Source organism: Sturnira hondurensis, unplaced genomic scaffold (assembly GCF_014824575.4).
Source record: "Sturnira hondurensis isolate 20B ecotype Veracruz unplaced genomic scaffold, ASM1482457v3 Scaffold0021214, whole genome shotgun sequence".
Classification (NCBI taxonomy): Eukaryota; Metazoa; Chordata; class Mammalia; order Chiroptera; family Phyllostomidae; genus Sturnira; species Sturnira hondurensis.
In genome coordinates, this window is record NW_028093845.1 from 3,222,428 (window position 1) to 3,246,113 (window position 23,686).

The window sequence follows — 23,686 nt, forward strand, 5'->3', positions numbered from 1 at the left end:
TATAATCCTAGCAGTGGAATTGCTGGGTGAAAAGGCAAGTCCATTTTTAGTTTTCTGAGAAAAATTCTGTACTGTTTTCCATAGTGGTTGCACCAGTTCACATTCCCACCAACAGTGCACTAGGGTCCCTTTTTCTCCACAACCTCTCCAGCACTTGTTTGTTGCTTTGTTTATGATGGCCATTTTGACCAGTGTAAAGTGGTATCTCATTGTGGTTTTAATTTGCAAGAGATAGGATTTTTAATCTTTATATTGTTACACCTAAAATTTTATTTAGGCTTCTTTAGAACCAAGTATTGGAGTGGCTGTTTCAAGTTCTCAGAGACTTAATGGATGAAATACTAATTTCCTAGAAGAGGGTTAATGAGGTGATGTAAACTCTTTGTTTTGTTTGGGATTTTAATAAGAATCCTAACTAAAAAGACCTTTTTCTTTTTTTGTTTTTTTTTGCTGTAGAATTTCTAGGTAAGTTCTGAATTAAAATTAATTAGTGGAAAAGTATATTTGACAAGTAAGTTTTTCATCTTGTGCCTGATTTATACCCTCCCTAGGAGCAGAACCAGATCAAGGTATAAAAATAAATTCCCCTTACCCACTACTATCCTTTTCAGTAGAAGAACAGGTGAACATGTATAAAAGGCAATTAAAAAATAATCTTGAAATTTATTGGCAGCATCTGCTTAGGAGTATTTCCATTCAGGGTGCCAATTAAACGTGTAAATAAACAACACCTCTACTGAGATTGAATTCATTTCTTTCATTTGTCAGTGTCTTTGAGTGATACATTTACTGTGAAACGAGACAAGAAAGAAAGGACTGTTGTAAAGATATTGCATTAAAAAAAACACAAAAAGCTAAAATGATACCTATTAGAAACAGCCATCTGTTGCTGTATAAATTTGTAGCTTACAAATTCAGTTGAGTATACAGGTGACTCTTGAACAAGGTTTGAACTATATGAGTCTACTTATGCATAGAATTTTTCAATAAACACAGCCCTTTACCTAAACTTGATAAATACAGTCATCAAGTTTAAACATCCTTGGATCAAAAACAGTATTTTCACATTCCCAACAGCAACAGCCACTGATGGAAAATATTGTTTTTGATTCTCGGTTGAGTGTGCAGGTGTGAAGGGCTGACTGTAGAGTTAAGAATTACGCTTGAGTTTAAGAACCCAGGGGTCTGTGCTCCTCACCCCAGCATTGTTTAAGGCTCAATTTGTGTAATCTGTGGAAGGTGTAACACCTAAGATACAAATTATTTGGCTGTAAAACAGGAACATGCAGTTTAGATATTTTACTAATGCCAGCGGCTGTGAGATACACAGTATAACCCAACCAGCAGCACAAGGCAGATGAACAAGGAACTATAATTCCTATTTCGGTATTTTATTTTCTTATGCTCCTCTAGCGATAGGCATACCATATTCAGTAAAGAAAGTTAACAAATATCTTTCCAATCCAAAAATGCTATCATTGTGCTTTAATGATTTGATTTTGCCTCTTTGATCATTTTTTTTTTTTCTAATAGATTTAGTTAGTTTCAAAGGTTTAGAAGGTAAACTGCTTTTTACAGAGTTATGTTTATACATCGAAAGTAACAAAATTTGACTTTTCTAATTGATTCTCAAAGGAGATCATGCAGTACTTAATTAGGGCAGTCTGTAAAGTTTCTAAACTCATTTTCCCTCTTTAGTCAAATAGTGTTTACTTATCTAGCTGACTGTTTGTTCGTTTACTGTTTTTTTTATGTTTGTGTTTGTTTTTGTAAAGTGATCCTAGTAGTTATACTGGAGTTCTTATGCTGTGTAGTGGTGTCTCATACTACCCATCTCTTCCATCTCCTTTGCTTATGCTCTCTTCTGTAACTCAAAGATCTAATTTTGATCTTTTCTGATTCAGAGACAAATCATGTTTCCACATCACCCTTATGTGCAAAAAGAAAGAATTTTATGTTCTTTAGGAGAATACCTTTTTGTTTTAGAAATCATCAGGTTCTCAAACTATGAGTCTGTCACTGTTATTTGAAAATTCACTGAAGTAAACTAGGCACATGTATGAAAATAAAGCTCCTAAATTCTAGTAACCTCTAATAGTTTATAGTCCTGTATGACAGGGATACATTGTTCTGAGAAGTGCAGTGACATATGGAGTACAAGGTTTAGCCTACTACATACATAGACTGTGTGACATAGCCTATTATACTATACTGGATAATGTAGGCTGTTGTAACCCAATGGTAAGTGTGTGTATCTAAACATAGAAAAGATTCAGTGAAAATACAGCATAAAAAAATAACAGTGTGTGTGTGCTTGAGTTAGACTGAGAGACAAGCTGTGGAGGTAAGCACCCTTGGAGGGAGAATAGATGTCAGGGACAATAGATGTCAGAGGAGTGAGGGAAGGTAGAGAAAGGGAGAAAAAGGAGCTCAGAGACCAGAAGAGACCCAGAGAGATAAACCTTGAGATGAGAAATAATAAAAGGGAGAGAGAGAGTGTGCGTTGGAGGGAGAGGGGAAGAGGAGAGGGAGAGAGAAAGAGTTGGACTGGGAGGGAAGGAAAGTGAGTATGTGCACCCCAGTGTATATGTTCAGGAGTAGGAGTGGGCGGGCTCCTCGTTCCTCTTCTCCCCAGTCTCTCCCTTCACTCCCTTGACACCTCTGGGCCCCAGCCAGTGGGTGGGCACAGGATGAGTAGGCACTATGCTGAGCTTCCTTGTCTAGATAAATATTTTGAAACTGTTTACCAAAATGGCTATGCCATTTTACACTCCCACGGGCAATGTAAGAAGGCTCCAATTTCTCTACATTGTTGCCAACACTTGTTCTTACTGTGTTTTTGATTGTAGCCATCTCAGTGAGTGTGAAGATACCATCTCAGTGGTATCTTGTGTTTTGATTTACATTTCCCCTATGATGATGAGCATCATTTCATGTGTTTATCTACCATTTTTAACTTGTCTCTTATACTGAGTTTGAGGAATTCTTTATTCTAGATGTATAGGGTCTGTCACAAATATCCTTTTTTTGTTTTAAAGTCATAAGCATGCATATTCTGTAACTTAACAATATCATACTCAAGCATACCATATGACATTTTAGGCGAAATGTTCAAATTAAAACTATAAATTACTACACCCATGTTATTACTCTACCAAGCACACTCAAGCAGGCCTTACTTCTGCCAGACCCTGTATGCTCCTTATCAGATATATAATTTGAAGATATTTTCTCTCATTCTATTGGTTATTTTTTCCCTTTCTTGATGGTGTACTTTGAAGCACAAAAGTTACTAATTTTGATGAAGACCAATTAATTTTTTTCTTTTGCTACTTGAGTTTTTGGTGTCCCAAGAAACCATTGCTTGATTCAACTCACAAAGATTAACTCCAGTGTCTTCTGAGTTTTGTAGTTTTAGCTGTTAAATATATATTTTTAATTGATTTTGCTATTACAGTTGTCCCAGTATTTCCCTCTTTGTCCCCATGCACCCAGTATCCACCACTCCCTCAAGCCTTCCACACACCATTGTTCATGCCCATGGGTCATGCATATAACTTCTTTAGCTAATCCATTTCCTATCTGTACTATACATCCTCATGGCTATTCTGTAACTACCTATTTGTGCTTCTTAATCACTTCACATCTTCACCCATTTCTCCATACCCCCTTATGTCTGGCAACCATCAAAACGCTCTCCATATCCATGACTGTCTCTGTTCTTGTTTGCTTAGTTTGTTTTTTAGATTAAATTTTTGATAGATACACCATTGCCATTTTATTGTTCATAGTTTTAACTTTCTTTTTCTTAAATAAGTCCCTTTAACATTCGTATAACAATGGTTTGTGATGATGAACCCCTTCTTTATTTTTCTTGTCTGGGAAGTACTTTATCTGCCCTTCAATTCTAAATGGTAGCTTTGCTGGGTAGAGCAATCTTGGCTTTAGGTCCCTGCTTTTCATGACTTTGAATATTTGTCAATCCCTTCTAGCCTACAAAGTTCCTTTTGAGAAATCAGCTGACAGTCGTATGGAAATTCCCTTGTAGGTAACTAACTTTTCTCTTAATGCATTTAAGATTCTCTCTTTATCTTACCTATGGCATTTCGATTATGATGTGTCTTGGAGAGGGCCTCTTTGCATACCTCTTGTTTGGGATTCTCTGTGCTTCCTGGACTTGCATGTGTGTTTCCTTCACCAAATTAGGGAAGTTTTTCTTCACTATTTTTCCAGATAGGTATCCAATTTCTTGGTCTTTCTCTTCTTCTGGCATCCCTATGATGTGAATGTTGGACTTCTTCAAGTTGTCCCAGAGGCTGTTTATTATTACTTATTTTTTTAAGTTCTTTTTTCTTCTTGTTCTGATTGATTGTTTTGTTTTGGTTTTTTTTGTTTGTTTGTTTTTGCTTCCTTGTGTTCCCAATTATTGATGTGATTCTTGGCTTCATCCACTCCACTGGTGTTTACCTATACATTGTTTTTTATTTCAATTAATGAATCCTTTGTTTCTGACTAGATCTTTTTTATAATGTTGAGGTTCTTACTAAGTTTCTCATTCTTTTTTAAAAATAATTTTAAAAATAATTTTATTTATTTTTTTATATTTTATTTATTTATCTTTAGAGGGGAAGGGAAGGAGAGAGGGAGAGATACCAGTGTGTGGTTGCTTCTTGTGTGTCCCCTGCTGGGAACTGGCCTGCAACCCAGGCATGTGCCCCGACTGGGAATCCAACCGCAATTCTTTGGTTTACAGGCCTGAGCTCAATCCACTGAGTTATACCAGCCAGGGCAATTCCTCATTCTTTTGCATGTTGTGGCACCATTTGTTTGAAAAGAGTATTCTTTCCCCATTGAATGGTCTTGGCAGTCTTTTGAAAATTAATTGACCATAAAGGTAAGGGTTTATTTCTGAATTCTCAATTCTATTCCATTGATCTGTGTGTCTGTACCATTACCACACCACTGATTGCTGTAGTTTTGTGGTAGTTTTGAAATTAGAAGCTAGACTTTTCCAACTTTGTTCTTTTCAAGATTATTTTGGCTGTTCTGGGTACCCTGTGCTTCCATAGGTCTTTTGGATTAATTTCCATCAATTTTTGCAAAAAGGGCAGGTGGGATTTTGGTAGGGATTGCATTGACTCTGTAGATTGCTTTGGAGAGTGTTGCTGTTTTAAGAGCAGCATGTTTTCCTATATGTGAACATGAGATGTCTTCCATCCATGAACACCAGGTTTCTGTCCAATAGAGCTACTTTCTTTTTTTTTTTTTTAAAGATTTTTATATATTTATCTTTAGAGGGGAAGGAGAGAGGGAGAGAAACATCAATGTATGGTTGCCTTTCATGCATCCCCTGCTGGGAACTGGCCTGCAGGGAACCGGCCTGCAACCTAGGCATGTGCCCTGACTGGAAATCAAACCGCGATCCTCTGGTTTGCAGGCTCGTGCTCAATCCACTGAGCTACACCAGCCAGGGCCCAACAGAGCTACTTTCTTATGGCAGTGGTTCTCAAACATTTTGATCTCAGGGCCTTTTATACTTTTCAACATTGAAGATCTCTCTCTCTCAAAGTTAAGGCTAACAAATTTTAAAAATATCTTTTTTTTATTATAATAAAAACCCCATTATATATAAATGGCATTGCTTATGAAAAGATAGAAATCCTTTCCAAAACAGACACTGTTTTAATAGGGAGAGTGGCGTTGTTTTTGTAAGTCTTCTTAATGTCTGATTTAATAGAATCTCAGTTGGATTCTGATCTGCCTCTGCATTTGTTCTCTTACAATGTGCTATTTTGATTGAAATATGAGAAGGAAATCTGGCTTCACACAAATGCATAGTTGGGAAAGTGAATAGAATTTTAAATGTCTTTTTATATAACTTTGAATATTGTTTGATACTACACCAAAACTCTGCGGCACTTTTGTGAGGAGAGAATGAAATAGGTAAATGAAAGTCGTTTTAACTTTGTGGAGCCACAGAAAGAGTCTTTTGGATCCCCAACAGCCCAAGACACACTTTGAGATCCGCTGCCTTAAAGAACAAAACTGAATAGTGCACTTTCACAACAAAATGGCATGATGATTGAATACCAGTTTTTTGTTTTGTTTTGTTTTTTAAGATTGTATTTATTCATTTTTAGAGAGAGGGGTAGAGGAGAAAGAAAGAGAAATTTCAATGTATGGTTGACTCTCATGCACCCCATACTGGGGACCTGGCCTGCAACCCAGGCCTGTGCCCTGACTGGGAATCGAACCTGCAACCCTTTAGTTCATAGCCCATGCTCAGTCCACTGAGGTACGCCAGCCAGGCCTGAATAACAGTTTTTTAAAAATGATTTTATTTGTTTATTTTTAGAGAGAGGGGAAGGGATTAAGAAGGAGAGGGAGAGAAACCTCAATGCGTAGTTGCTTCTTGTCTGCCACTAGTGGGGCCTGGCCTGCAACCCAGGCTTGTGCCCTGACTGGGAATTGAACCAGTGACCCTTTGGTCTGCAGATCGACACTCAGTCCACTAAGCCACACCAGTCAGGTCTGAATGACAGTTTTATTATGTGTATTGACAAACAGTTAGGAAGGGATTTTGATACATTTCCTCCTAGGTCAGTACTTGCTCTTCTCTATGAAAGACACTGCTAGACCTAAAGGGTAAACACGGACTCAGGAAGCTGGATGAGTTTTTTTTAAGTATTTGTGATTATAAAAATAAGTATTGTAAAAATTGAAACTACAGGAATGCAACCAAGTAAAACACTGTTTTTTGAGTTTTCACACTTATATATTGTTAGTTGTCTGGTGTATTTCCTTCAAGTTTCATTTGCTTTTTAAAAAAGATTCAGTTTTAGTTTGGTGAATTTTTTAAACATTGTTGTAATTATGTTGTCTACCATTTTATATCCAGCTTTTTAAATTTTATATTATTTTTGTGAATATTTTAAATAATTTAATATAAATGCATTAGTTTCTGCTTTTCTGTAGTTTTCCTTTTTGTGTGTGCTAGAGCTGCTCTGAACATTGTTTATAAAATGGTTTACGTGGTTTTCAATTATTTATTCAGATTTTAAATAGATGTAAATATATGAAGTTTTAGAAGTATATTCATACTGTATCCTAGTGGGATTTTATTTTTTATTATGGAAGATTTTAACAAAAAAAGAGAAACTAGTACAGCAGTTCTCAATGTACCCACCATTTAGTTTCAGCTATTGTCAACTTACTGCATTCTTGTATTTTTGTTTTTTCTTTTCTTAAATTTACAAAAAATTATTAGCACATTTTAAAGCAAATTCCAGATGTATAATTTTACCTGTGGTCTTTTAGTTTGTATCTCTCACAGGTAATACCATTTAAAACAAATAGCCACAGCACCTTGATTGCACTCAATGAAATTGATAATTATTCCATAATATCCTTTATTACCTAGGCAACATTCCATTTTTCTGGTCAAAGACTTCATTTTAATTTATTTGATTTTGAATGCAGGTACAGTTCTCATTACATAAGGTTATTGTGATTAAATCTTTTGTATTTCGTAGCAATACAAATCTCCCATTTTTTTATGTCTTAAATTTGCTATAGAAATGAGGTCATCTGATTTGTAGCATGCCCTACATTTTGGATTTAGCTAATGTCTTTCTGTTGGTATTATTTAACATGTGTTGCCCCAGAATTTCCTTTAAGTTGGGAGTCAGATCTAGAGGTTTGATTAAATAAGGCTTTTTTATTGTTGTTGTTGCAAGAATACTTTATAGATGGTGTTCTTTCACAACATCAAGAAGAATGTAATATTTCATTTGATTTTTAGTGAGAAGATTGAAAAGTAGCTTCAGTCAACGTCCATCTGATCCACCCATTATAAAATTCCTTGTCAGCCCCTCACTTAGTTTTAGCAGATGTTAATGATCAGTGCCTTGGTTATTTCATTAGATGTTGCAGTGTTTTGATTTTCCAATTCTCTCATTCACTCTCTACTTACTAATTGTGGTTCCTGTATAGGGAGCAACTTGCCCTGATCAGCTATTTGGTTATGCTGAAACAGTCATCCAGGAAAAGGCAGGCTACTCATTGTTTCCCTTTAGTAATACTTAGAAAAATGATATGGTGTCATAACAGCCTCCAGAGGTGACCAGTGTGGTGGTAGAGCTTTGAACTATCATGGATTTTTATGTTTGTCCATTGATGCTTTCTGATCCCCATATTGTCCATCTGTTATTATCAGGAGTCCTCCTTTATTGTTGCTCCCGTGACGTGACCACAGGAGTCTTTCTTTAACAGCTTCCTTGCTTTCATGGTAAGGTGTCCCAAGTATTCACCTCAAATCATGCAACATTCTACAAAATAATTAACCAGAACTCTTATAAAGTGTAAAGTGTAGATGAAAGATGAAGGAATCTGGAGGAACTGTCACAATGTGAAGGAAATGGAAGAGAAGTGACAACCTAATGCAGTGTGGGAGGCTAAATTGGATCCTGAAGTACAAAGAGGACATTAGTAAAAAAAATGGTGAAAGCTAAAGAAAGAGGAATCTGTAGCTTAGTTAAAAAGTTATATATCCTGTTTCCCAAAAAAACTTCTAAATAACAGATTACATATATTCTATCTACTCAGTTTATTTAAGTTTGTATCTCTTTTTTTTGCTGATAATCTAAGTACTTAAAATTAATGGAATTTGTACTTTATCCTATGATACTATGTATAATATATAAAATAAACTAGTTTCAAGATAATACCAACATTTACCCCAAGGAAAGAGCCAGTTGAGTGCTTTTTAAGATTTCTTGGTGAATTTTTAGGCTCTTGTGTTCAAATACCATCTTTTTTTTTCTAGCTTTTGTCTGACTTATGTTTTTATTGAGATATAATTCACATACCACTGAGTTCACCCTTTAAAGTGTCAATTCAGTGGCTTTTAGTATTCCCAAACTTGTGCATTGATCACCACTTATCTAATTCCTGTTTGTTTGATTTTTTAATTTAATAATGGAAAAGCAAAAATGTAATTTTGTTACAGAAAATGGATGGTGGCAATTTATTAACCAAGTAATCAATATTCACACAGGCTTAGTAATTATAGCAATTTTCTTGAACTGTCTGTGGAAATTCAGAAGCTGTAGAATTGTCATTTCAAAAGACTTGTTCTTTATGTGGCCTGAATGAACTGCCATTTTTTGCGTTACTGCAACATAAGGATATTTAAGTGATCTGCAGCTGTCTGACTTCACAGCCATACCCAGTTTCCATTGAATATCTAGAAGCTTGTTGGTGACCTTGGCCTTACCTTTCCACCTTGACTCCATAGACTTCTCCATAGCAATTGTCCAGGGCTTGTACCACCAACTCAGGTGGATGCTTCCTGGGCCACCTGTCTTAAAATCACTTAGAATAATGCTCTGAATGGTTATACCACCAACTCGATATTTGGTAAAATTTGAGATTGATTTATTGCTTTGAGTGTTTTATGAAACAGGTGTTTCTGGTATATGTGAAAGGAATTTAGAAACAGAGCTAAGAGAACTATATTCTCCCAAGAATTTAATAAGGTTGATAAAACTTTTCCAGTGTAGCTTTGACACTGAGATGAAAAATGTATTGCTAGGATAGAGTCCACCAAATGGGAGGAGGGCCCTTTGCTTTGTCTCTGCTTTTTCTTGTACAGAGTGTGAAATAAAATCAGAGAAATAACCCCTCTTGTTCAATTCATTAAGGCTATGTTGAGGCTGTCTCTGAACACTCATGGTTCCAGACTACTGCGTCTTCAGCCAGAAAGTACTTTGGTTTGGCGGTAGGTTTTCCCTCTTGCATATTTCTCTTTACAACGTAGAGACCTGCTTTTTAGCCATACCAGGAGCAGTAGTTATAGTCTGTCTTAAAATGGTTTTGCTTTCTTGAACAAGTAAAAGTTACTGTTACTTATTGGAGGGGTTCTCAGTACTTGCATCATCATTGTATTTTAAATCTTATTCTAGATTCAGACATTTGATAGTAAAATCTAATTTTAATGCTTTGTATCTGTTGTAATGCTTAAAGATGTCCCTATTAATAACACCTTCTATTGGCAAACTTGGTAGGGTAGTAGTTGGACTTTTAAAAACCTGTATGCATGTCAGGTCAGGAATTGAGAGCCATAGTGGCATGATGTGAAGATTATTTGTTTATGGGTAGAATGCAGGGGTTAAATCAGGACCACTGCTTTTGTTGGGCCGAGATGCTACCCTGTTTACTTTGTATTAAAGAACAAACATACCAAAGTAGACAGTACCATAACATGAATCCTATACCCTTCCTTCTCCAGGAGAAGTAATGGTGAAGCCCCATATCTCTGCCACACGTACTACTTTAAGGAAAATTCTAGACATTGTGTTATTTCCCCAGTAAATATTTCAACATGCTTCTCAAAAAGGCAGGGTCTCTTCCCCCCCCCCCCNCTGGGTTTTTTCCCCCCCCCCCCCCCCCAATTTTTAGATTTTATTTATTTACTTTTAGAGAGAAGGAAAGGGAGTGAGGAAGACAGGAGAGAAACATTTGAGAGATACATCAATCGGTTGCCTCTCACGTGCCCCCAGCTGGAGACCTGGCCCACAACCCAGGCATGTGCCCTGACTGAAAATCGAACCAACAACCTTTCCATTCGCAGGCTGTTGCTCAGTCCACTAAACCACACCAGCCAGAGCAGGATTTCTTTATTAAACATAACTATAACATCATAATCACATCTAAGAAAATAGAGTAATTCTTGTAATAACATGAAATATCCCATCAGGATTACATCCCTGGTTGTTTTTTAAGTATATTTTATTGATTATACTATTACAGTGGTCTCATTCCTTTTTCTTCCCTTTATCCTCCTCTGCCCAGTGCCCCCATTCCCTCCAGCACTATCCCCCCCTTAGTTCATCTCCATGGGTCACATATATAAGGTCTTTAGTTTCTCCATTTCTATACTATTCTTACCCTTCCTGTCTATTTTGTACCTACCAATTATGCTTCTTTTTAAAATAATAATTTATTGATTATGCTATTACAGGTATCCCACTTTTTTTCTCCCCTATATTACCCTCTGTCCTACAACCCTCCTCCCACTAGCATTCCTCCCCTCAGTTCACATCCATGGGTTGTACATAAAACTTTTTTGGCTTGTCCATTTCCTATACTTTTCTTAACTTCTCCCCATTAGTACTTACCATTAATGCTTTTTATTTCCTGTACCTAGTCCCCCATTCTCTGCTCCTCCTCCCCGCTGATAATCTTCCATGTGATGTCCATTTCTGTGATTCTGTTCCTGTTCTAGTTGTTTCCTTAGTTTTTGTTTTTATTTTTTTAGGATTGATTGTTGATAGTTGTAAGTTTGTTGTCATTTTAGTGTTCATATTTTTTCTTTTTCTTAGATAAGTCCTTTTAACATTTCATATAATAAGGGCTGGGTAATGATGAACTCCTTTAACTTGACCTTATCTGGGAAGCATTTTATCTGCCCTTTCATTCTAAATGAGAGCTTTGCTGGATAGAGTAATCTTGGGTGGAAGTTCTTGCTTTTCATGATTTTGAATATTTCTTGCCAGCCCCTTCTTGCCTATAAGGTTTCGTATGAGAAATCAGCTGATAGTCTTATGAGAACTCCTTTGTAAGAGAGTGTCTCCTTTTCTTTTTCTGCTTTTAAGATTTTCTTATCTTTAATCTTGGGTAATGTTGTTATGTTGTGCCTTGATATGTGCTTCCTTGGGTCCAACTTTTTTAGGACTGTCTGAACATCCTGGACTTGTATGTCTCTTTCCTTAGCCAGATTGGGGAAGTAAGAAATTGAAAACTTTCAAATAAGTTTTCAATTTCTTACTCTTCCTCTTATTATTCTGGCACCCCTATGATTTGGATGTTGTAGCATTTAAAGTTGTCCTGGAGGTTCCTAAGCCTATCCTCACTTTTTGAATTCTTGTTTCTTCATTCTGTTCTGGTTGAACGTTTATTTTTTCCTTCTGTCTAAATCATTGGCTCATGTCCCATTTTCCTTCCCTTCACTGTTGGTTCCCTGTATACTTTTCTTTATTTCACTTTATATAATCTTCACTTCTGCCTTTATTTTTCGGCTATACTCAGTCATTCCTGTGAGCATCCTTATTAGCAGTGTTTTGAATTCTGCATCTGATAGGTTGGCTGTCCCCTCATCACTTAGTTCTTTCTGGAGTTTTGATCTTTTATTTCATTTGGGCCATATTTCTTTGTCTCAGCTCACCTATTATGTTGTGAGTGGTGGAGCCTTTGGTATTCCCTAGATTGGGGCAACCCACTTCACTTGTGTGGAGCTGTATGTGGGGGAGGGGTCTGAAGGGGAATAGTGCTGGTTGCTTTCTCCTGCTGCCACAACCCCCACAGCTTTTTATAGCCAGAGGTTCTGAGTCTTTATTTTGTCCACACTGGCATCTTGGGCCATGAGGTCTGTTTCACTCCCCAGTTGTTTCTCTTGCTTTATCCTCATGCAAATGTGGGACCACCTGGTCTGCCAGCTGCTGCCTTGCCACACATCCTCTCCATTCCAGCTGCCCGCCTCCACCCCTCCTGCCAGGCAGGAGTTTGTTTCTTCTTCAACTCCTTGGTTGTTGGGCTTCCATACAGTTCGATTTTTCTGGCAGTTCTGGTTGTTTTTGTTCTTATCTTGGTTGTTGTTTTTGTTTTGGTTGTGTGAGGAGGTGACGCATTTACCTACGTCTCCATCTTGGCCAGAACTTTTTATTCCCTCTTGCTTTTTGTTTTAATAAATAAAGCCATAGTTTGGCCAATGTGTGCCTTGTCTCCTTTTGTGTGGAAGAAAGCAGGCTGCTTGTCCAGTAATTGCCAACTTTGTGAAAACTTTTCTACTTCTTTTTTTCCCTTTCTGCTATAATATATTGTGTTCAGCCAAATATTTTTTTTTCCTTTGAGAAGCTTAAAAGTCTAGAATTTAATAGTGGTAACAGCATCTATAGTACCACCTTCTGTGACCTGTCATTCTGAGTGCCAATCTACATCTTTGTGAGAATTAATGTCAGTTTCTATTACAATTTAACATACTAGTCATTTGTCTTACATTTTGGAAAACACTGACCTCTTGTTACTGATTTAATATGTCTTATGCATTTCTTTATGCATAAGAAGAGTCGTTTCCATTTCTAAATCTATCTTACAGCATTTAAGGGATTTTTTTGTATGTGTGATTGATGATACTCATGGCAATTGGATGAGATTGCCTTTGATCATCAGATTATTTCATTAACCAGAGTTTTGAGCATTAATCGTGAGCAGGTTATTAAGAATAAGGAGCACCATCATGAACAAAAAGCTACATGACTAACCGGGGATACAAAAATTAGTTTTTAAATTTCTTTATCAAGTACTCAGAAGAGCCCAAAAAGATAATGTGTGTTAAATCAAGGTGTTTATCTTGTGAAGCAGTGTAGCCTGAAGTCAGGCCTGGGTGTCCAAGAATCCTGGTTCTGATGCTCATAATAGGAAGTCAAGAAAACTCTCATCCCTTTGGAACCACAGTTGTTTTATAAGCCATGTGGGAAAATCAGAGGCATTATATATGAAGTTAAGCGAATACTTTGTAGCAAAGGCACCTTTGCAGTCCTGTAGTTCAGAATTATGAGGGGTTCTTTTTAACTCATTACTGCTTATTTCTTCTGACAACTTGTCTTGGAATAAAGGAAATTAATGAAGCTATTCAAAAGTACTATATATATATGTGTATATGTGTGTGTGTATATATATATATATATGTGGGTGTGTCTTATATATATGTATATATGTGTATATATGTGTGTGTGTGTATGTGGGTGTGTATTATATATATATGTATATGTGTGTGTGTGTGTGTTAGGGTTAGGGGAATTTAACAAATTCCAGCTTGGAGTTTTATTAATTTTGTAATTTTTCTGTTTTTAAAATATGAGTTACGAGCATGAATGAGTTTAGTTTCTAAGTCTTAGAACATTATCATGGTCACCAAATTATTGTGAAGAAGAAGCTTATTTTTTTAAAAAGCCAAGTTATTTCTTAAGTAAGTAAGGTGCAATTTAATATACAGATTTCTCCGAACTACTTAAACTCCAGGGGGATAAACATGTATTGGACAACTTGAGGATTTTAAAATTTCTTAGTAATTTCATTTCAAGAATCAATTCTGCTCTGCACTTCAAGTTAGAATTTACTGTTTTTGTCATTTTACAGTATCCTACAGTTAACATTAGACTTCTCCCAGTGGAGCCTCAAAGTAAACAGCTCATGACTTCTGATCAGGACGCTAAGGTCGTGGCTGAACCGCAGGGCCAGCGAGTCCAGGAAGGGAAAGACAGCGATCATCTGGTGAGTGCGTGCCCCAGGCCGAGATGGCCATGTGCATCTCCCTTTTTTCTGGTAACAGATTTTATATGGATTTCATGTGTAAATCAAAACAGTAACACTGGCATGTCTTACTACCTAAATGTAGGTGTTACATTCTGAATAAATGTATGAGTAGCTTAGTAGAGGCAACTTAACCACTAGGAAATAGGAAAAACAAATAGCAATTAATAGCGCCAGGTACTTAAATCTTTGGGTTTTTAAAAATTTATTTATTGATTTTAGAGAAAGAGAAACATCAGTATCAATTTATTGTTTCACTTATTTATGCGTATATCAGTTGCTTCTTGTACGTGCTCTTACCCAGAATTGAACCCACAATCTTGGCATACTGAGATGGTGCTCTAACCAAATGAGCTGTCCAGCCAGGGCAAAGCCTTAGATTTTAAATCACCAAGAAAACACAGTGATTTAGAAATACTTTTATAACATAGCCATTGCACTGGTATGTTGTGAAAGAATTAATTAAGATTGTAATATAAACTTTTTTTGACTGCCTTCATTTATTGTAAGATATTATCATGTGAAGTAGTAATATTTAAGGTTTCTGAATGGCTTTGGGAAAAGTAGAATTTAAAATTTGTTCCTCATTGAAACTACAAAGAATTTTACTTATAGTGTTCAGTCAGAATTTCAACATACTTTAAATTTCAAGGCTCCTACGTTGCTCTGAATATCTCACTGCATTTCCTTTGTTACATAAAAATGTGCTTTTCTCAGTGGGTTTTGTTTTGCTCAATTATTGTGGTTTGAAAATATGTTTCTTTACATTGTAGTGATGGTGTGTTTGATGTTTTCAATTTTACAGATGAATGGTCCCATACCTCAAACCACTTCTCAGACAAGCTCCATCCCAGCTTTGAGTCAGGTAATTCAGTCTTGAGATATGAGGGGAATCAAAAAAAACCCAGGAATTTATTTATGAAAAATTATGTATTCTTACATGTTTAAACTGCAGTCACCTTCAAAGTACTCTCAATTTGATGTCGAATACCTATTAAGAGGTTTTTTTTTACACTGCCTGAAAGAGGTTTTTGAACTTGTCGATTTTGGTGCTTTTTAGTGCTTCTGCCATTTTTTGTTTCACCTCTTCCACCTTGGCAAAATGTTTCCCTTTGAGGACTTTCTCCATTGGGGAAACAAAAAAAAGTCACTCAGGGCAAGATCAGATGAATGGGGATGGTGGGGCACATGGTTATGCCATTTTTGCTCAAAAACTGCTGAGCACTCAGGTGTGGGGCAGACAGGTGTGCTCGTAAATCACCTATCATGAAATGGGCAAATGCACTGAACAAGTCTTCCAAAAAAATTCCCTGAAGTCGAACACAACCTCTCACAAACAACGCCAGCTGGTACACTGATACAGATAGGTTTCTAAAACACTCGCCTAGTGGGCGAAGTCTGTACTACAAGGGCCTGTCCTCCCAAAGATAATCCCATGTTTTGGGAGTCCTCCCTCAGATATCACAGTGGAGGCTCACAGATATTTCCTTATAACAAATATTTATTGTAAAATAACTAGAAAATGTTGATGTTTTCCCAAAAGGGTAGAGAAGACCCAGATGGGTATAGTAGATGTCAATATTTTATATTCTCTTCTGGCTTCTTTGTGTATTATGTATATAGTTCTACTGTGCCTTGTGTATTAATTTGATATCATGATATTTATTATGATGTTTTTAATGGATCACGGATAACCTATTGTATAGATATGATTACTTTACATATTGATATCCTGTGTTTTTAAAGCATACAAGTCATAGAAAGGTTGTACTGTAAGAAAAGTGGTCCACATTTCAGCTGTGATTAATCAGAGGTTGTGGAAATGGACTTCTCTTGTTGTTTAAATCCTGCTTTGTGCCATTTGCATCTGCACATNCTTTGTGTGTTATGTATATAGTTCTACTGTGCCTTGTGTATTAATTTGATATCATGATATTTATTATGATGTTTTTAATGGATCACGGATAACCTATTGTATAGATATGATTACTTTACATATTGATATCCTGTGTTTTTAAAGCATACAAGTCATAGAAAGGTTGTACTCTAAGAAAAGTGGTCCACATTTCAGCTGTGATTAATCAGAGGTTGTGGAAATGGACTTCTTTTGTTGTTTAAATCCTGCTTTGTGCCATTTGCATCTGCACATATCAGGTACATTTGGACCAGTTCCAGATTGAGCTTGGTAATCTCGTAAATGATCTTAATACATCTTATACAGAATTGAACAAGTAATTCTTTTATTAAAAGTAAAAAATTTAAAAGTAATCTCGCAAAATTTATAGTAAACCGTCTCTATTTCTCCATATTATAAGTAATTCATGTAGAAATTAGAGATTACATTGTTTATCTTCTTTTAATAAGGAAGACTTAAAAAATAGAGGACCACCCCCATCTAAACTATTGTATTTCACTGTTGTTGTTGTTCCATGATGTGTGTAGGATTTTTTTGCATATTATATTTTACATTGATTTTATTAAAAATGAATTTTGTAATATTTTAAGTAATTGAAAACCCAAATGTAAGTCTTCTAGTGGTGTAAGAGGGAAATTATACAGGAATCATTGAAGGATTTAAATTTTTTTTCCTTTTTTTTTTTTTAAGAACAAATCTTCTTCCCAGTGGTTGATTTGAAGTACAGCTTAATATTCACATGTCTTTAAAACCTGTTGCTGGACATAAAACCAGATTTTGGATTCTGTGAGGGCATTTGTTTGCTTCTTTTGTTTCTTTAAATTACTTGTGGGTGAGAACTGTTGAAATAAGACCTCTCTAGAACAGAATTTAATATTTCATTTTTGTGGAGAAATAATTTGCAACTAGTAGTACTTGCAGTGCTTTCTTTGTTATTTTTAAGAGTTAATGGCCATAACAGAATATCATGTGGTGAGTTCTTGGTCCAGTCCCGCTACCCAGCACCCCTGGCATTCCTTGCGTAGATCATATCTCTGACACCAGATTTGGTAAATTGCACATATACTATTTACCAGTTTTAGAGTGTGGTACACACTTCAGGTTTTCATAGGATTGTTAAATACTTAAGTTGGAAGGTACCCTAAGAGACCATCCTGGTTCACAGCATGTGTGTCCTTTAAAACATTATAACAAACTTAAGCATCTTTACAGAAAATAAAAGTCTTATTAAAGTATACACCCATTTTTAAAAGATTTGTAATCAGTACATATATACTTCACCTCATTTTTCCCACATAGCATGAGTTCATTTATGTATCTCTTTGTACTTGGCCTACAGTGCTTTCTTTATATCAACAAGCCTTCATTTCTTTAGCCATTTGTTTTGGGGGACATTTGCATTGTTTATTTTTTCTTGCTATTATCAATGGCATTACTCTGACCATTTTTCTAAATGGCGTTACTTATGGCACACTGAATCTGTAGACATCTTAGTTCGTGTTGTGGCTCTGAGTATTGATGCTCAGTAGTATGCAATTATGATTGGCAATGAGTATGCTTAGCATTCCTGAAGACTGATTTAAGAACCAGTCTTTAAGATTTAGTTTTTCCCTGAATTGAATGTGGTGTGAGTCAGAGGAGAATCACCATAGTGATGGCCAAATAAATGCGTAATTCAGGACCAGATATGCATTTATTTGGTGGTAGTATCAATCATATTGATCATACTGCCCTCTGTTCTCTTCCCCCCTCCCCAAATTTTTGAGTAATAACTGTAATCGTAGCCAATTAGTGAGCACCAAAAAGTGATCCTAACTAGAGGAACTGAGACCTGAGGATGCTTAAGTAATTTCCTCAAGATTACTCAGCTAGAACTTGGCAGAACCAGGGTCTGATCCTAGGTAACCTGGCTTCAGAATCCAAAACTCAAGATAAGATACTTCCTCTTTGGCATCTGATATTTCATTGAAAAGCAGAAACAAGTAGAAAGCAATACCAAAAACAAAACCCAGCTCTTGTCATCTGTTTGGCAACTATTTGCATTGTCTAAGTGTTGAAATTAATTTGGAGTAAAGCTGGAGGATGTTAGGGGGGGAGTAGTATGAGATACTATAAGAACATTATTTTGACCTCATTATATTAAGAAAATGGATTATAGTGAGTCAAGAATGGAAGCAAAGAAACCAAATTTAAAAACTAGTATGTCATGAAGTTGAGAGAAATGGTGGTGGCTTAGACTAAGAATGAATGGAGTTCAGATTTACTTTGGAGGTAGATTCAACCAAACTACTTCGTGGATTGGATGTTGGAGATGTTGGGGTTGGGGGGGAAGATAAATAAGGTTAGTGAAGCAATTTGATGGATAATGGTTTCATTTATTATAAGATGGAAAAAACTGGAGAAGTAAAGGTGTGTGAAGGGAAAATCTACCTGGCAGAAATTCAAGCGAACAATGAAGTGGGCAGGTGAGGCCAGTTGGACTGCAGTAGAGAAGTTGGAGCCTGAGATGTAAATTTGAAATAAACAAATAGATGTTTCACTATATTTTTGATATAGAAAAAAACTATTATATATATGTTTATATATATGTTTATATATATATATAAACATATATATATATGTTTTGCTACTTTGTTACATCTTTTTCTCCCATCTACAAACATACTTCAAAAAAGTTATGTATTTACTTCTTGAAATAAAGTAAATCCTAGAAAACATGCCATTTACCATAAACACTTCAACATCCACCTCTGACAGACACCATTACAATTTTGTGCCTAGCAGTTTTATTTCTTAATACCTACAGCTGTTATTTCTTGCAGAAAATTAGGTATAAGTACCTCTAACTTTTAAAGAGCAAATTTTTATTTTTGTTTTCCCTTGTGTACTATATAAGCTAACCAAGCTTCTTTGGTTGCTTTCATCTCATGAAATTCAGTTCAGAGAATGCTGAAACACTAGAAAAAGCAGAGTTCTGAACTTCCTTCTTCAGGCTGGGATAATAATATAAATTACTTTTTAATTGAGTTTATGAGAGTAAGAAGAATAATATGAAAATTTTTGTTGCTGTTAAGAGTCTTTGGGTTCCATGTATTGTTTGCGTTTTAGTGCATGGAGTAAGTAGGATTGTGTTAGGCAGGGACTGTTGTAATTAGGATTTTGGATTTGAGTGGCGGGGACATGTGACTGCTGTGCAAGGGGCTATTTTTGGTGTCTGGGTGTTGGCATCTCATCAGAAACCATGGAGAGTTAGTATGAGGCGCACTTGTGGAGTTAGACAGTGACAGGCATTGTGATGTGAGTGTTTGAACTTTTGAACATGGGCTGTTGTTTCAGCAAAGAATTAAGTGGTGACAATGACAATGAAAAAACTGGCCTGTTACAAAAATCTGTGGAAGAGAAGGAACCGGAGAATAAGATAAGTAATACTTTATCTGCATTATTTGATACGTTGGGAGGTGAGGAGCTGTACAGTGTTGAACATGGAGCCAGCAGGGCAGCTGCTCAGACTGATACGTGGCCGAGGGTATTTGTGAGATCTGGGCACAAACGGGCTCACAGGCCGAGACAGTTGTTCAACTCTATTTCTTCTTTAATGTATAAGTTTCTAGCTAGGTATGAAAATTTGGATGAGACTGACAAGAATTCAGGTACTGCTGCCGTTGAGCAGGCCTGTGAGACTGTCTGCAAGGGTATGCGTGTGGACACCGCCGATAGCACATGGGGTTTCTCTGCAGGTGTTGGCTCTAAAGAGGACGGGTGTCTTTCACATGTCCTGGAGACTTCTGACCAGGGTGTTCAGGACGGAGCCCTTGTAAATAATCATCTGTGCCATCACTTCACCACTTGTAAAAGCTCTGTTGTAGAGAAAGAAATTGCAGAAAATGTTCACATCAGTTGTGATAGTGAGAATAATGCTTTAGGTGTGTTTGGTAGGGAGATGAAGGGTGCTAACCCCATTTGTGTGGATCAAAAGCAATGCTGGAATTCGAGAGAGAACGAGTTTTACAGTATCTCTGTTGTAGATCCTGGCAGTCTGGAGAGTAACGGCAGGCCGTGTGCACGCAGGTGTGGAGCAGCTGCAACAGAAGAGAGCCGCTCAGCTGTCACTTTTGAGGGGGTTTGCAGAGGGGCCTGGCCTTCAGATAACATTGCCCAAGGTCTGGGCAACTTAGAGACACCGCAGGAAAAGCTATCTTCTCATGGCCTGCAGGGTCCTACTGAAATGAAGGAAGTCTCTAATGAGAAAATGAAGCCTAGTTCTGAACTTTCAACTGACAGTGACCTATCATGTAAAGTAGACACTGGTGACATGCAGGCTGAGTCGTTAAGGGCAGACACTTACACTGGCTTCTCTAAAGATTACGCAGAAAGTGGTGCCTCACTTAATGTTGGCAGAATACCTGAATCAAATACTAACATAGACACTGACTCACTAGAATGCATGTGTGCCATCCCTGAAGAAGAGAGCCATCGCTCAGCACTAGTCAGTCCAATAGGTGACTTACATGTTAATTTAATTAATGACACTTCCAATGTTGAACAAAATGGTGAATTTGGGACTGTAAAAGCTAGTGTAGATCAGAGTTTAAGCTCTGAAAAAGTAGGAGAAAAGAACTTTATAAAATCTGTGAAAGACAGTGATTGTTCCAATTTAGATGTTAACAGATCAGACAACTCAAAAAGATGTATCACTTCAGTGAGCTTTGGAAATGAGTGTCTTCCTGTTCACCCAATTTTCCAAGAAGCAGCAGCTAACAGATGTGGTGATCCCAAACCTGAACACCTGGGGCCAGCGATGATGGAGAGGCAGTACAGTGGTGATCAAAACCTAAGAACTAGGAGCACCCAGCTTGTGAGTGAAGGAGAATTGGCTTTGCAGCCTGAAAATAGTTCATCTTACCAAGATGAGGATCATGGTACAAGGGTTTTTGAAAGGAGATCTTTGAGTCAAGAGGATCAGTGTGCAGATACTGGGGCCAGCATGGCCCATGCTCAGATCTGTGATTTAACCTGTGCAGTGCGAACAACAAACGTGGAGGGCTTATGTCAAAGAACAAACACCTCAGACCTCAGGAGTTCACAGGAAATGCCCCTGAACAGTGAGACTTTGGATGGCCCCAAATGTATTCAGAGTAACTTTATGTCCTCTGCATTTATTTTCACCTTCAGTGAAGAAGAAGAGAGTGAAACAGGCCTGAATCATAAAATGGAAGATGAACTGTGTGTGAAGAGTTTAGGACATGGCCCTCACAAAGTAGGAAATGGTGAAAAACAACCGCTAAAGGCTAATCAGAGAGAGACAAGTAAAAATGATACAGAAAATGTCAAGTTAGACTCTAAAACAATCTTTTACTGGGAAACAAATAAATTAAAGTGCAAAGTAGTGCCCCATCAGGGTGTATTGGCTTGTGTTAGTTCTAGTATAACAACCCCCCCTGATTTTGAAACAAATCAAATAGACAAACATGAAACCTGCAGAGTGAATAACTGCAGACATGAAGATCTTCATCTTGTACCATCTGCAAGTTCAGGTACGCAGTTGTCAGGAGCAGAGGAGACTAGCTCTTGTGAATGTGATGAAGGTCCAGAACAGGAGCAGGTTTCCTGCACATCCACTGAAGTCTCTGATGCCTTAGGTACTGGTGCAGTGACAGGGCACAAACCAAAACTCATAGGGAAGGAGGTGGAGGAGGGGCCTTACAGGGAAAGAGACAACAGTGACTCCAGCAGTAGCTACTGCAGAAGTCCATGTGGGACAAGCATATGTGCACAAAGGAATGCCACAGCTGCAGTTAATAGACCTACATTAAACAGTGAAGTGGTTTTTGTGGGAAGTTCGAGGGCAAATTTTGGAGAAATGGAATTATGTGACACTCCTGCTGGTTATTCTTGCTTGGCTGTTGTGGATCCTGCCCAAGTGGACAGACATACAGCTATTCCTCATGAAGTACTGCAGGCAGTTCCTGTCAACCCAGGTGACAGCAAAGAAATAGTAGTACCAACTAGTGAGGACCATGTTTTATCATTCTCAGAAGACCCTATAAATATATTTGAAAATCCCTTAAAGGGGGATTTGCAGAGCTTCCCAGAGGAACTGTACTCCCCGTTTTTGAATGAATTTTCCTATTACCCTGTAGGAGGGTTGGCAAATCAGATGTTTTCTGAAAGCCTGGCAGGTGGTTGTAGATATCCGGTGGGCTGTCTGTGGACTAACACAGTTGTGAACGGTGCACTAGAAGATGAACAAATACTTAGTGGGGACCTGCACAGTCAGCCACAAGACTTTGAGATCTCTTCCTTTTGGATGGAAAAGCTCCCTTATCAGCTACCAGTGGCAGAAGATGGTATTATTTGGGGATGGCAAAATAGAGGTGCACAGTTAGTAAGTATGAGTTTTTATCAGTTTTTATTATTGTGCTGTGATACACTAATTTTTTTATTGCTTTTAACTTAAAATTAACAAAGATTTGTTCTAAACAATGGGCAGTTGTTTGAATCTTTATGTAAAGCTTTGGTTGTATTTTCGTATTGGAGACTGTGAATTCAGTTCAGTGTTTGGTGTGTTATAGTCAGACTTTGTGTCAACTCTTGTTAGCACTAACGCTGGACTGCTGGTGGTCAGATGCAGCTTTGTGCAGATCATCTTTTGTTTGTGGACTTTGCATGTGTGTACTTGTGAAGGCTGACATGCCCAGTCCTTCCTTGTCACCAGCCTCTTGCTGGAACAACAAGCATTTGACCCAGTGGATGTTTAAAGTTGTTTGCACTTACAGTGTGTATATGAATTAAATCTGTGCTTTCTGCTACTTTGTATGGTAACTGTTTAACTCGGGTATAATTTGCTCTGGAATCTTGCTCTGTCTCCCTTCTGTCAGAAACATCTGCAGTGCTCTTCAGGCCAAGGTGCTCAGGCTCTGCTCATTTGGAAGAACCTTCACAGATGATTCTGCAATAGGTAGCTAATTGGATCACCTTTGTAGAAATTCTGTAATAAATGCAAAATCAATAAATGGAAAGTTAGTCTTGCTTTTAAAGCAGTCCTTTTTTGGACATGTATGATTGAAAGGGCGTACTTGTAACAAAATCTCATTTATGTAAACAATAGTTTATTATTAGTGTTTTTGTTGCATTAGGCAATAAAAATGTTTGGTAATAGGCACTGTAATGTTAAAGAGTGTAAATGTTAATGCCTATTATAGGGAAATAAACATGCAGAAATTAAGTCCTATAATTTAGATAATTATCCATTAACCTCCTTTTTTTCCTTTTTCATGCCCATATATTTGGGAGTTTTACCAGAGTTATGTTCCAGTTAGTTTTGTTTCTTAAATAATTATAGAGTCAAACACTATAAAACTAGGCCTTTAGCCCTGGCTGGTGTAGCTCAGTGGAGTGAGC

At 37.1% G+C, this 23,686-nt stretch overlaps 2 protein-coding genes across 5 annotated transcripts in view; one reads left to right on the top strand and one right to left on the bottom strand.

Annotated features, from left to right (window-relative positions):
* LARP4B (La ribonucleoprotein 4B) overlaps positions 1–23,686 on the top strand; it is a 79,676-nt gene that overhangs the window by 17,460 nt on the left and 38,530 nt on the right. For all 4 annotated transcript variants that reach the window (XM_037031952.1, XM_037031956.1, XM_037031954.1 and 1 more), the window contains 2 exons: positions 14,197–14,331; positions 15,176–15,235. In XM_037031952.1, coding sequence (XP_036887847.1) covers positions 14,197–14,331; positions 15,176–15,235 — 195 coding nt within the window. The remainder of the gene's footprint in view (positions 1–14,196; positions 14,332–15,175; positions 15,236–23,686) is intronic.
* LOC118977171 (COMM domain-containing protein 6-like) lies at positions 9,048–9,804 on the bottom strand. Its single transcript, XM_037031957.1, has one exon. It carries the CDS (start codon positions 9,303–9,305, stop codon positions 9,048–9,050), a length of 258 nt encoding a protein of 85 aa, XP_036887852.1. The 5' UTR covers positions 9,306–9,804.

Excerpts from the sequence above, each read along its gene's own strand:
- LOC118977171 (XM_037031957.1), bottom strand. The coding sequence starts at position 9,305 with ATGGAGAAGTCTATGGAGTCAAGGTGGAAAGGTAAGGCCAAGGTCACC.